Source organism: Pleurodeles waltl, chromosome 8 (assembly GCF_031143425.1).
Source record: "Pleurodeles waltl isolate 20211129_DDA chromosome 8, aPleWal1.hap1.20221129, whole genome shotgun sequence".
NCBI lineage: Eukaryota > Metazoa > Chordata > Amphibia > Caudata > Salamandridae > Pleurodeles > Pleurodeles waltl.
Genome location: NC_090447.1, coordinates 540,709,548 through 540,724,390, shown reverse-complemented (window position 1 = coordinate 540,724,390; position 14,843 = coordinate 540,709,548). Strand labels below are relative to the sequence as shown.

General features: G+C 45.2%; 1 protein-coding gene across 1 annotated transcript in view; it reads right to left on the bottom strand.

Annotated features, from left to right (window-relative positions):
* The window catches only part of CFAP47 (cilia and flagella associated protein 47), a 2,216,809-nt gene that overhangs the window by 2,143,669 nt on the left and 58,297 nt on the right, over positions 1-14,843 (bottom strand). Inside the window, exon 4 of the mRNA XM_069204610.1 lies at positions 10,169-10,307. Within this exon, the coding sequence (XP_069060711.1) occupies positions 10,169-10,307 (139 nt within the window). The remainder of the gene's footprint in view (positions 1-10,168; positions 10,308-14,843) is intronic.

Below are 14,843 nucleotides of genomic sequence, written 5' to 3'. Positions count from 1 at the left end.
AGGCTCTATGCATCTAGCAGAGGGATTTAAACTGTATCCGCTGTTCCACCGGGAGCCAGTGGAGAAAGGACATAAAAGATTTAGCAGAAAGATGTCTGGGGATGTTAAAGAGGAGCTGAGCAGCTGCATTCTGGACCACCAGCAGTATTTTTACTACATACTTGGGGGAGCCGAGGTAAAGAGCATTGCCATAGTCCAGACGTGAGATAATAAGGGCCTGGACTAAGAGCTTCCTGGCTAAGAATGGGAGAATTCTGAAAACCTTCCTAAAAAGTCCTAGAAGGCTAAAACAGGTAGCTGCTGTTTTTTTGGATTGAAGGTCCATGATAAGCCGCGAGGCAAGCCAGACTCCCAAGCTTTTTATCTTATCTTTAGGAAGAGGCAGGGCTTTCAGAGACTCAGGAAAAGCTGACTAGAGCCCTTGAGTGAGGTGGTTCCCTAATAACATTACTTCCGTTTTGTCTTTGTTAAGTCTTAGTTTGCAGTCAGACATCCATCTGGTCACTGCTTGGAGACAAGGGGTCAGAGTGGAGTGATCGGTATTAGATTTAGAGGAGAAAGAAAAAAAAACAATTGAGTATCATCAGTGTAGGAGACCAGCGTCACGTCAACTGGTTTTATAACCTCCGCTAACCGATACATGTAAAGATTAAACAAAGTGAGACTCCGGGAAGAACCCTGATGACCCCACAGTTGGGTGAAACAGTTCGAAAAATGGGGACGATCAAGAACTTCAAAAGTCCTATACTCCAGAAGGGAGGAGAGCCATTTTAATGCATTGCCAGAAATCCCAGCATTCAACATTATCTGGATCAGCGTGGAGTGCTCAACGGTGTCAAAGGCGGCACAGATAGCGTAGAATAATGGCTGCTGTGCCCCCTTGATCGAGGCACCTTCTAACCTTTTACATAACTGAGAGAAGTGTGGTCTCAGTACTATATTGAGGCCTGAAACCCATTTGCGTGGAATGAAGGATATTATGATAGTCAAGAAATTCTGTAAGATGTCTATTCACGTGTTTTTCAATCAATTTAGATACCACTGGCAAAAATGAGATAGGCCTGTAATTATTAAGGAGAGCTGCATCAAGGTGGGGCTTTTACAATAGGGGCTTACCAATGGCATGCTTTCACTGATGAGGGACGTAGCTCAAGGTAAGGGAAGAGTTGAGAAAATGGGTCAAGACCGGAGCTATGACGGTTGACCCCAAGGCCACAATGTGGGTCGAAGGGAGAGCATGACTTGAGATTGAAGGAGGTTAATAACCAGATCTTCTATGAGTTGGGGGGGGGGGGGCTATAGTATGAAGTTGAGGCGCAGAAAGGCTGAGAGAATCCGTTAACTGATAAGGATTATCCAGAAAAGCAGAATAAATAAAGGATTTGCCTTTGAAAAAGGTGTGCAAAATTGTTGCTGTGTTCTTGTGAAGTGTAAAGAAATGGCTCCCTGTTGCAGATACCCCCCACTTTTTGCCGGATACTGATGCTGACTTGACTGAGAAGTTTGCTGGGACCCTGCTAACCAGGCCCCAGCACCAGTGTTCTTTCACCTAAAATGTACTGTTGTCTCCACAATTCGCACAACCCTGGCACCCAGGTAAGTCCCTTGTAACTGGTACCCCTGGTACCAAGGGCACTGATGCCAGGGAAGGTCTCTAAGGGCTGCAGCATGTCTTATGCCACCCTAGGGACCCCTCACTCAGCACAGACACACTGCTTGCCAGCTTGTGTGTGCTGGTGGGGAGAAAATGACTAAGTCGACATGGCACTCCCCTCAGGGTGCCATGCCAACCTCACATTGCCTGTGGCATAGGTAAGTCACCCCTCTAGCAGGCCTTACAGCCCTAAGGCAGGGTGCACTATACCACAGGCGAGGGCATAGGTGCATGAGCACTATGCCCCTACAGTGTCTAAGCAAAACCTTAGACATTGGAAGTGCAGGGTAGCCATAAGAGTATATGGTCTGGGAGTCTGTCAAAAAGAACTCCACAGCTCCATAATGGCTACACTGAATACTGGGAAGTTTAGTATCAAACTTCTCAGAACAATAAACCCACACTGATGCCAGTGTTGGATTTATTAAAAAATGCACACAGAGGGCATCTTAGAGATGCCCCCTGTATTTTACCCAATTGTTCAGTGCAGGACTGACTGGTCTGTGCCAGCCTGCTGCTGAGAGAGAAGTTTCTGACCCCATATGGTGAGGGCCTTTGTGCTCTCTGAGGACAGAAACAAAAGCCTGCTCTGGGTGGAGGTGCTTCACACCTCCCCCCTGCAGGAACTGTAACACCTAGCAGTGAGCTTCAAAGGCTCAGGCTTCGTGTTACAATGCCCCAGGGCACTCCAGCTAGTGGAGATGCCCGCCCCCTGGACACAGCCCCCACTTTTGGCGGCAAATCCAGGAGAGATAATGAGAAAAACAAGGAGGAGTCGCTGGCCCCTAAGGTGTCCTGAGCTGAGGTGACTGACTTTTAGAAATCCTCCATCTTGCAGATGGAGGATTCCCCCAATAGGATTAGGGATGTGCCCCCCTCCCCTCAGGGAGGAGGCACAAAGAGGGTGTAGCCACCATCAAGGACAGTAGCCATTGGCTACTGCCCTCCCAGACCTAAACACACCCCTAAATTCCGTATTTAGGGGCTCCCCAGAACCTAGGAAATCAGATTCCTGCAACCTAAGAAGAAGAGGACTGCTAAGCTGAAAAACCCTGCAGAGAAGACAGACACCAACTGCTTTGGCCCCAGCTCTACCAGCCTGTCTCCCCACTTCTAAAGACACTGCTCCAGCGACGCTCTCCCCAGGGACCAGTGACCTCTGAATCCTCAGAGGACTGCCCTGCTCTAGAAGGACCAAGAACTCCAGAGGACAGCAGCTCTGTTCACCCAAGACTGCAACTTTGTTTCAAAGGAGCAACTTTAAAACAACTGCATTTCCCGTCGGAAGCGTGAGACTTGCTACTCTGCACCCGACGCTCCCGGCTCGACTTGTGGAGAAACAACACTTGAGGGAGGACTCCCCGGCGACTGCGAGACCGTGAGTAGCCAGAGTTCCCCCCCCCCCCCCGAGTCCCACAGCGACGCCTACAGAAGGAATCCCGAGGCTCCCCCTGACCGCGACTGCCTGTCTCCCAGATCCCGACGCCTGGTAAAGACTCTGCACCCGCGGACCCCAGGACCTGAAAGATCGGAACTCCAGTGCAGGAGTCACCCCCCCAGAAGGCCCTCTCCCTTGCCCAGGTGGTGGCTACCCCGAGGAGCCCCCCCCCCGTTGCCTACCTGCATCACTGAAGAGACCCCTTGGTCTCCCATTGATTTCTATTGGAAACCCGACGCGTGTTTGCACACTGCACCCGGCCGCTCCCGTGCTGCTGAGGTTGTACTTTCTGTGCTAACTTGTGTCCCCCCCGGTGCCCTACAAAACCCCCCTGGTCTGCCCTCCGAAGACGCGGGTACTTACCTGCTGACAGACTGGAACCGGGGCACCCCCTTCTCCATTGAAGCCTACGCGTTTTGGGCACCACTTTGAACTCTGAACCTGACCGGCCCTGAGCTGCTGGTGTGGTAACTTTGGGGTTGCTCTGAACCCCCAACAGTGGGCTACCTTGGACCCAAACTTGAACCCCATAGGTGGTTTACTTACCTGCAAAAACTAACTAACTCTTACTCCCCCCAGGAACTGTTGAAAATTGCACTGTCTAGTTTTAAAATAGCTATATGTGATTTATGTGAAGACTGTATATGCTATTTTGATTATTCAAAGTTCCTAAAGTACCTACCTGCAATACCTTTCATTTAAAGTATTACATGTAAAATTTGAACTTGTGGTTCTTAAAATAAACTAAGAAAATATATTTTTCTATACAAAAACCTATTGGCCTGGAATTGTCTTTGAGTGTGTGTTCCTCATTTATTGCCTGTGTGTGTACAACAAATGCTTAACACTACTCCTTTGATAAGCCTACTGCTCGACCACACTACCACAAAATAGAGCATTAGTATTATCTCTTTTTGCCACTATCTTACCTCTAAGGGGAACCCTTGGACTCTGTGCATACTATTCCTTACTTTGAAATAGTGCATACAGAGCCAACTTCCTACATGAAGCATCTGGAAGGTCATAGTGCGAGGGGGGTAGACAATCTCTTTAAAGATTTGAAAGACTTCCTTAGGGGTATTTGAGGAACGTTCAATTTTGGACGCATAAGATGTCTGAGGTGCTCTCTGATTTCTGAGTGAAAGTGTCAGATTGCTTTCCAATACTCATCTTTTAGAAGGACGTCACAGGTCTTTCTCCAGCTTCTCTCGAGGCGTTTACATTGCTTTTTTAAAAGATGAAGGTGGGGAGAAAACCAAGGGGCGCTTGTTTTATGTCGACCTCATGTTGTAGTGCCTCCCCCATGCTCTTTTTAAACGTGGGCAGCCACCGGACGCGCGCAGCGGGTGCGCCGCCGGCGCGCCTAAGGCAAGCCCGTCTGCGCCCGGACGAGCCCAGGGCCCAGAGATGCTGCTCGTTTTAGGTATTCAGCTTCACATCTTTATGCTTTTAGAAACACCCAGATATGTTCCACTCCTGTAGGGCCTAACCAGTCGTCTGTGTGTCCCCCCCTGTTCTAGTTGTTCTTGGGCTCCCAATTTCATCTCGCCTTCTAATACCTCCTCCCATCAATTAGGTAAGCTATTACTGCTTAACTGCCGCTCCCTAGCGGCTCACTCCTTACATATTCACATGCTCCTTGAAGAGCTATCACCAGATGCCTTGTTTCTCACTGAAACCTGGCTGAATGGAGATTCTTCAGCAGATTTATGCAGTACCTTACCCCCTAACTATTCTATAGTTCATTTAGACAGACTTCATATGAGAGGTGGCGGTATAGCTATTATTCACAAAATCTCCATTAAATGCTCAACATTCCCACTGGAAATTCCAGGATGTGAAAGTATGTTCTTCTCTCTGCGCTTGTCGTCTACTTATACTTTCTCAGGAATCCTTCTCTATCGCCCCCCCCGGCCCGTGTGGAGTCTTTTTAGAAGCTATCCCGGAGGCAGTGGCCAGTTCTATTGGAAAGGCCTCTAACTTAACCGTCCTCGGCGATTTTAATATCCACCTAGACAATCCTAACTGTCCATCTGCTAAATCATTATTAGCCTCTTTTACCTCTATGGGTATGGACCAGCATATTACTGGTCCAACTCACACGAAAGGCCATACTTTAGACCTTTTTTTTAGTAATATCCCTAATCTTACCTTCTCCTCCTCACTACCTCTACCCTGGACCGATCACTATTTAGTGTCACTTACGTTTCCCTATGATGCTCCTAGAGAGACACAGCCCAGGTGCACCACAATGGGTCGTGCTTGGTTGAAGTTGGTACCTTGCACTTGGCATATGGCACTCTGTGCTTCTCCTTTTGCCTGTGACCATGCCTCCATTAATACGGTGGACCTGTTTAACAAATGGATTTCTACCTCTTTAAACTCTACCCCCCTAGGTATGGTAAGCTCCATAGATTATTTGGGGGTGAGAATTTGCAACAATCTGCATTGGGGGGCCCAAATCGATAATAGTTTAGCTATTCTGGCACAGAGATCTGGGGCCATCTTACGCTTTCACAAGTCTACCTCGGAGAGAGTGATTACTCCAACTATTAAAATTTATCGAGCAAAGGCACAGAGCGCTGCGGTCTACGGGTCTGAAATTTGGGGGTCCTCGAACACTGGCAAGCTTGCAGTGGGGGAAAACAACTTTGTAAGGTCAACTTTGGCCTGTCCTCGCAGTACCCCACTGCTGCCTATGTTCTGGGATCTTGGCCTTTCACGCATCTCTGATGTAATTGCCCTAAGACCATTGCTTTTCTGGGTCTGTGTATGGACCACCCCAGAGCTATCCACATACAAGGAGTCTATTCAAGACATTCTAGATAGACCAAATGTACTTACCATTCCCTGGTTTAACCACATCTCAAAATGGTTTCACAGATTGGGTCTTAGTGAGTTTTGGAGTCATCCAGAAAGCATAAGGAAGGATCAGAAGAATAATGTGAAAATTGTTTACTGGATATAGGTCAGGGAAAACTACCTGCTGTGTTCAACACACAGCAGATTGACTTCACAATTTTTTTATTTCAAATGGTACCCGTATCTGGAACCATTTATGGATACAATTCTTGACCCATTAAGTAAGAGTCTATATATTCAGTTCAGATATGGTTGTCTGCCTCTCAAATCCTATGGCAGTACACGGAGCGCGACCCCAAGTCCTGATACTTGTCCGAGTTGTAATCACATTTCAGAATCTATTGTACATTTTATGTTTTTATGCCCTGCTTATTTGATTGCGCGACGGAAGTGGTTACGACCGGTGTGCAGGAATATGGGGGTAAGACATTGTATTGTTGCCTTAAGGATCATGATGAGGGAAACTTCTCTCCCTCTATCTTGTGCGGTTAGCAAGTATATTGTAGCTGCTTGGCATATTCGTACAAATTTTCCGGGGAAAAAATGATGATGAGGACCAAATTTTTTTTTAAAAAGTGTTTTAGTTGCTAAATTTTAACTATGCACCTAGACTGAAATAAAACCCCATGTTTATTTTAAATGTTGGGTATTAGGGGGTTAGGTGCTTTTTCTAAGGAAAATAATTGTATGTGTTTTAAGGCTGAAATATATGTTTTTATTTTATTCTTATCCTTTTTTTAACTTAATTCTTACTTCCTTTTTCATTCAATTGTTGGTTGTTTTGCTTTTATGGTTGAAAGTAACCGAATAAAGCTATGTGTTGATGATGAACTCAGTTTTGCCTTGCAAACTGAGGGTGAAAAAACCTGCTTATAAGTCTAGTCCCTGGTTTTCGTCTTCTCTATTGGACCTTAGAAAGAACTGTAAAAAATTGGAGAGAATTTGGAGAAAAGATTATAATCCTTCTGCTAAAGAAGCCTATAGATCAGCTATTAGATCTTACCATCATAATATTAAGACAACACAAGCTCTATATTACAGCAGTAGAATAGAGAACTCGTCCACTTCTCAGAAAGAAATCTTTCAGATCTTCAAGGAGCTCACTTTACCCCCTATGCCGCCCTCCCCGGTGGAAGCTTCTATTATGCATAGTAATGTATTAGCGGCTCACTTTCAAGACAAGATTAACAAGATATACTACGGTTTTCCTCCATCTCCCTCTCAGAATAATCTCATGGGGCAGGAGATGAATTCTTCTACGGGTATGACCCAGTTAACCAATTTTTCCCCCCTCACAGGTACTCTGATTGGGAATTTTCTTGCCAATATCAAAATCGGGTTCTCCCTTGGATCCGGCCCCTCCTTCTATTCTTTTGAAGGCAGCAGATATTGTTGTTGGTCCTTTGACAGAAATACTTAATAATTCCTTGCCCGCTGGTATTCTTCCCAGTTCCCTCAAACATGCAATCATAAAGCCTCTCTTAAAAAAACCTAGGATGGATCCCTCTGTCTTGGATAATTATCGACCCATTGCCCTTCTTCCTATATTGGCAAAAATTCTGGAGAAACATGTAAACCTGCAATTGACCAGGCATCTTGAGAGCCACGATCATTTACGTCCTTCTCAAATATGTTTCAGAACCCATCACAGTACAGAATCGGCACTCCTTACTGTAACTGAATCTGCTCGGCAACTTCTAGATCAAGGTGGTCATGCTGCTATTATCCTCCTTGATCTTAGTGCGGCATTTGACACTGTCGATCATACTCTTCTCCTTGATAGACTTTCCAAGATAGGGTTAGGAGGTCCAGCCCTTGCCTGGCTCTCCTCCTTCCTCACGGGAAGATCCTTTCAAGTTTTGGATCGCTCTTTTTTGTCTGACGTCAGGTCTCTATCTTGTGGAGTCCCGCAGGGTTCACCTTTAAGCCCCACCTTGTTTAACATCTATATGTCATCCTTGGCCACAGTAGTCGCTCCTTATAACCTCTCTATGGTCACTTATGCTGATGACACGCAATTGGTGGTTTCCCTCTCTAGTAGTAGGGACTCCCCCTCTGCCAACCTGGACGACTGCATGAAAGATATTGGGGACTGGATGACCCTGTCGAAACTGAAATTTAATGACAGCAAATCAGAGGTAATGATTATAGGTAATGGCGCCCCTACCGCCCCTCTGGCTATGTACTCTGAGGCTTTTACCAGCCTGCCTCCTCCAATAACACAAGTAAAAAGCCTCGGCTTTCTGCTTGACCCACGCTTAACTATGGAGCCACAAGCTAAAAGAATCTCCTCGATCTGCTTCGGCTTAATTAGAAGTGTCAGGAAGATTCTTGGACTTCTGCCATTCGCTGCCAGAAGAATTATTGTACAAGCCCTAGTTCTCTCCCGTCTGGACTACGGGAACTCCCTATATCTTAGTTCTCCAGATTATGTAATAAAGAGGCTGCAGGTTACGCAGAACGCGGCAGCTAGACTTCTCATGAATACCCCAAGGCATCTTTCCGCTAAACCAGCACTTGCAGCTCTTCATTGGCTCCCGATTAAGCAGCGCATTCAGTTTAAAGCTCTGTGTCTTGTTCACAGAGCCTTACACAATAAGGGTCCCCTTTCCCTTAGAAAACGTATCTTTCTTTACTCGCCCCTTAGACCTCTTAGATCTCGTTCTTCTCGACAGGTTTTCATCCCTTCGGTCAAGAGATCATGGGGAGGTAATTCGTTCTCCATCAGGGCTGCTCGGCTCTGGAATGCCCTGCCCTTTGAATGCCGTCAGGAATCCTCTGAACTTCTCTTTAGGAGGAAGTTGAAAACCATTCTCTTTCCCAGTTAATCTGCTTCCCCTGGCTCTTCCGACATTCATGGTGTACTTTAGCGCTGGGATGCCCCCGGGTAGCCATGTGCTCTACAAATCTATAAACTAAACTAAGCGGCGTTGCAGTAGTTTTATTGTAGGGGGTGTTCTATGAACAGGAGAGATAGGAAGCTTCAATGTGATAAGTGAGTGGTCAGACCAGACCAAAGGGCAAGGGGGCAGGGAAGTCAAGTTGGTAACATTACTGAAGACAAGGTCAATAGTGTGACCCCTGGAGTGGGTGAGACTGCTAATTAGCTGAACTAATCCTAGAGCTGCCAGTTCTAATAGAAGACGTTTGGCAGCTGAATTGCATACAACGTCGAAGATGTATGTCTAATTTGTGTGGGGCAATGGGACCAACAGTTCATTAGAACGAACAGACTGGAGGACCAGTGATGAGTACATGGGGCTGTAGCAGATTTGGATTGTAATGACCAGTGACAGGGACCTAAATCTAAAATATTCTCATTGGAGGTTGAGAAATCTGCATCAGCCAAGAAACTGGTTTCTGTATTTGTAATAACAGACACGTATACTTGTTGACCAACTCTCTAACCACAGCTGGTGTTAAGCTCCTATCACTAGAAGGCTTAGAGTGAGTGCTGTGTTGAGGTTAAGGCATTACCTTTGCCTTTTTAATCATTAAGACATCAGCAGGATGGAGGTTTACGGGGTTCCCCCTGCCCTTCTCTGCAGTTCCTCTCAACAAGACGACCGATGGCACCATAGTCAGTTTCTGATACAGAGTAAAAATCTAAGTAGTCACTACAGGGAAGAAACAAATAATATATTTTCACTTTTTCTAGTTGAAGTTAGTTGTGGCGCTTTGCAGAGCTCTTGGAGGCAAATTGACAGGTTACTCAAAGAGGAGAGGTTGTAAATAGTCAGGGCATATATATCAAAAGCCCAAAAATTAAACTTTCATGGGATCTTCCTGGGAAGTGTAATAGAGACCAGCTCCAGCACCCAGGAAAAGATTTATTTGAAGGAAAATCTAAAAACATTGACATATTACAAAATAAATTCTAAAGAACGGATTTGGCTTTCCTAGATCACCATCCACAACAATCCCATACATTTGACACGTCAGCAAAATCACACCAAAAAACACTTCAAAGTTAAAAAACAAAAAAAAATCCAAAAGCTCCACTCTGATAGCATAAAATTTAAGATTGACATAACTGCTGACTTTGAGATGCGGGGAAAAGAAAAAAAAAATGTTTTGATTCTAAACAAAAACAACATTTTCTACCGATTTCCACTTCAGAATGACATGATAATTCAAGAAGAGGGTGCCAATTACAGACAAAATAAACGAAAGGCAAATAACTCCTTTTCAAAGAGTAAGCTGTGTTCACTTACATTGCTATTTCGTCAACAACTCCAGGTTGATCAGTGCAGAGATCGAAGTTAATCAATTGCGTTGTTTTGGGTTCCACCGTCCCACTACTTGGCTGAATAGAAATAGGTATAGTCCCACTATATGTAATCTTGAAGGCACCTGGATAATACAATTATGAGATGTTGTAATGTAAAACAATTAATTAATAAAGAGATACACATTAAAATAGCTATGTATGTTGCTCATGCCCCTCAGGCCTGCGCACAGAAATGTTTAACATTGCGGTATAAGCTAGATAGTTATACACATCCATCTCTTTCTTCAAAACCGTTAATACCTATTTGATCACTGAATGTGTGTAAATACTTTTAAGACATCCTCCAGGAAGACACAAGTAGTTTCAGCTAGAGGTGGGTAAGACACTTAAGACTCGAGCCTCACCCGCACCAAATGTCCAGTTTTAGCTCAGCTCGAGATATTTTTAGATCCTCAAGCCAAAAGCAAGCCAGGCGACCTGTCTCCACAAGCAATGCAAAGGGCCCACCCATTACAATCAAGTTTGACATAACAAAATATGTTATTTCATAGTGATAATAATACAATCAGTCCAAAAAAAAAACACACACCACATAGATTCACCAAATAGTGCAAATAGTAAAATCATACATTATCACATAAAATGGAACTTAATATTTAAAAATACACAGTAAAAAAGGAAAATGAGTAAAATCACATACATTAATAGTTAAAACAGTACACTCATCAGGATATAGACCTTCATGATCTAATTCCTTTTCTTGCAAAAGTTGTTTTTGTCTAATTGACCATACTGCCAAGAGTAATTTTGAGACCACCACCACTGCCACAGAGGAGGAGTCACTCTTACAGATCCTATAATTTTGGAAATAAAAGTACTTCCAAAGTCTTAAACTACTTTATTTTTTACATAGAAGTTACCCCTAAGGTGTGCCCTATGTGCCGCCCCTGGGGTTGGGTGCCATGTAACTATAAGCAGGGACTAAAAATAGTTTTATAAGCCATGGTGAGGTGAGGTAAAACAGCCACATTTGTTTTTCTCCTCATAGTAGTGAATGGCCTCCATAGGCTAGAATGTGGAGACTTTATTTTAATTAACAAAGTCCCCTTAAGTGTCGTATACATCAAGTTTGGTATCAAATTAATTGTTATAATAAATCCCACAACTTACAATTGCCAGATTTAACAACTTGTTCAGGTAAAGTTTGAAACTCTACTTAAAAGGTTGCCAACTTCAGGCCTGTAGTGCTCTGCTCTGATTGACCAGCCTCTGGCAGCCTAGAGGTGTGAAGTAGCCTGGGATGAACACAAAGCAATGTGCCTGGGGGAGGAGAACTTCCCTCAGCAGATGGAGAAGCAGGAAGGGGGAGGGCTGCCAAACTGGTCTTCAAATGCAGGGAAGGACATTTGGAGTAGCCCAGCACCTCCCTCACATCCTGCAAACCCAGACAATTAGGTGCCCTCTTGGTTAGATTGGGAGAGGGCAGGCGAGTGGTGTGTTTAAGATTTTTAGCCACACCACTGGGACTCAGCCAGATGCAACCTCCAAAAATCAGTTTCAGCCATGGTGGATTTTTGAGGAATATTGTTCCCTGGGATTTATTTTTGCCACACTTCCTAGGAAGTAGTCATCACAGGGGGAAGAACCCTGCACCGAATGAAGAACCAGGACCCTGTGTTTTTCACCCAGAAGCAAGGATAAAACTGGCAGACCTGCACCCACACCTCAGATTCCTACAAGGAACAACTACAGGAGAAGGACTGCCTTGCTGGACCCCTGACCTGCACCTGGACACTGCATCTTTGCCTGGCTTCAACTGGTTCAAGGAGGGACTCCTTGTTTGCTACAGGTGAAAAATTGCTAACCAGACTCCCCTGCACCAATTCCTGAAGAAACTGACCAGTGTCAAGTGGCTGTTTAGGAGTTTGCCCCAGGTGCATTCTGGGAGTTGTAGTCCGCACCCTCAAAGAGCATCTCAGTGCTTCTGGAACCTTGGGGTGAGCTGTGGACCTCAAGAGAACCTTAAAAGGGACATCTGGGAGAAGATCCAAAGTTTAAATAAGTTTGAAGAGCTTTTGGAAAAAGGCTCCATAAAGTGACCGACCCGCTGCAGCAACTCCAGCCGGCTTGCTCAACCACGACCCAGCCTGACTTGCAGGTTCGTCAGGGTGAAGAAAATCTCTGAAAAGTGACTAAGTCCGGACATAAAGTTGACCGGGACCTCCCAGGCAGTGTATCCGAACTACTAAGTACAAAGGTAAAAATCTCCACGAGGGTTCCCGCGAGGCGTATCTGCAGAAGAGTTCCAGGAGGTCGGCTTGGACTGGCGCTTTGGTCCCACTGAAGAAAATCTTCAAGAAAACCACCAAGTCCGAAGGTGAACTTTTGACCAAGGCCTCCAGCAGGCTGTAGCTGAGCAGGGCTCAATCGCGGTCGGCCTCAAACTTTGACTTTGCCCCGTTCGAAGTGCGACAAGATTGGCGCTATTTGTTTCTAAGCGCTAAAAAGCATTAATTTTTTTTAAATTCATATCTCTGGTTCCCCTTATCCGATTGTAATCATTTTTATGTAATTTTAAAGATAAAAATATAATCTATTTTTATTAATTGGTGATGGATTTTTATTGTGTTTTACTTATTTACTGTTTTGTTATTTTGAAATGCTTTACACGTCTCCGAAGTTAAGCCTTGTCGCTTGTTGCCAAGCTACCAAGGGTTGAGTTGGGTTTAATTTATTGAGACTTAACTGGACCTAAGTGGAGGTTAGTAGCCTATTGCTAAGAGTAGGTATTTACCAGCCCTTACCAATAACCCATTTTCCAACATGACAGCACAAACCTGGCGAACTCACTAACATATACTGAATCAGTTCATTCACCCTTAGTACCATTATGAATCCTGGCATAGTTCCCTTAATGGAGGCGTGATAACATTTTTAACGGATCGCACGGAACCTCCATTCCCCGAAGGGTGACCCACAAATTTGCTCTTGGGACCAAATCAAAGGCAGCATGGAGATCTTCAAAAGCCACAAAAAGATCCTTCTAGATCAACACTTTAAACTTAATCTGCATAAAGCTAAAAACTTGGTCGATGGAGCTGGTCAGAGGTCTAAACCCTGCTTTAAGGTTAGAAATTACATTATTATCAGAATTTTTTCTTGCCTGACTCGTACTCAGAGACGCTGCAGAGACACTCCTGGTCTGACAAGTCAGCATTCAGCCCTGTGTGCCGTGTCTGGTGTTCGGTACGCCCTTGCCCCCTGCAGTAAGTGACTGTGGGGGCCATTGGTATTCTCAACCAAGCTTTTCGACCCCTGGCGGAAAGGGTCCTGGGTCCTGACCGTTTAAGGAGCCGCTGAGCTCTGGCTGAGCCTGCTGTGCAGTCGGCGGCACACTCCTGCTCAATTCCACTTGCCACAGAGGATCGCCGGGGCCACAGGAATCCCCACATATTGGACTTGGAACTTTGGACCTTGAACTCAATCTGCCTCTGAGTTTTGGCAATTGGATTGTTTGGCCTAATTAACCCTTATCAATCATTGTATTCCCAAAGCCCCTGTTACCAACTGGAGGCCCTTTGGTGTTTTCAGCTCTAGGGTGTCAGGAGTCGTAATTCAAGCCCAAATAAGTGGAGTACTTTGGGGACTGTGAGGTTGGGTGAAGGCGGCTGCTCTTAGGCCAGTGCAGCTTGCACGGGCTGTGCTGACCTGTGCTGCTCTTGCTTTCACGTTCCTACTTCTATATGTTTTAAGCTGAGATACCCCCTCCACAAGTTGTTTGGCACAGTGTTGCGTCAGTCTCACACAATAAGATACTGGGAAATTTACATTATTTGGACTGCTCCTATAGTTATTGGTCATTCTGAAGGTTGTGGTCTAAGAACTTGAATGCCATGAGGTCTGGCAAAGATCCGGTTATCTCCAAAAAAAACACAAGAATAGGGATTCAGCGTGCAGTGCAACAGCTCAGCTGTCACAAGGCCTTGGTGAGGGTTCCATCCTTCCTCCCCAGTCCCAATGTGGCAGCGCTCCCCCCGATCGTTTTACATGAAGATGAATAGTTTAATACTGCAATTTTGAAACCTTATGCTCCTGTTGTTAATCTGTCTCAACCAAACTCATTGAAGCCTTGTGAATCCTCTCTGTTGGCCTATTTCAAGAAAAAAAAAAAAAAAAGCTGTACCGAAGGTAAACAATTGAGCCATTCAGCCCTTCATGGCTTCAGACATACTTCCGACATCTGGTGCAAAGGAGGCATTATCAAATACCTCCTGATCTTTCGAAAAACAGGCACTAGTACATCGGTCTTGACTTCGTTATTTTTGTGGCCCACTCTCGCTCAGCTAGCCCCATAAAGACAAGGGAGGCTCCCATCAAGCGGTCAGTCCCCAGAGACAATCGACGTTCTCCAATGTCACAGGTGGTCGATTCGGTTGTGGTTTCACCAAAGCATGAGCTTTCTCCGATAATTATCTCAAGTGCCCACTCCTTTGACATCATAGGTTGGGTTGCCTCCCCAGCAGTGCCTTCATGGCAGAACATGCAGGCTCCAATCAGGCAAGATTGCCAGCACAAGCATAGTATGGCTTATTTGGCCAGCACAACCATAGTATGGCTTATTTGGCCAGCCCTCCGGCCACACAATAGACTTGCAGTCC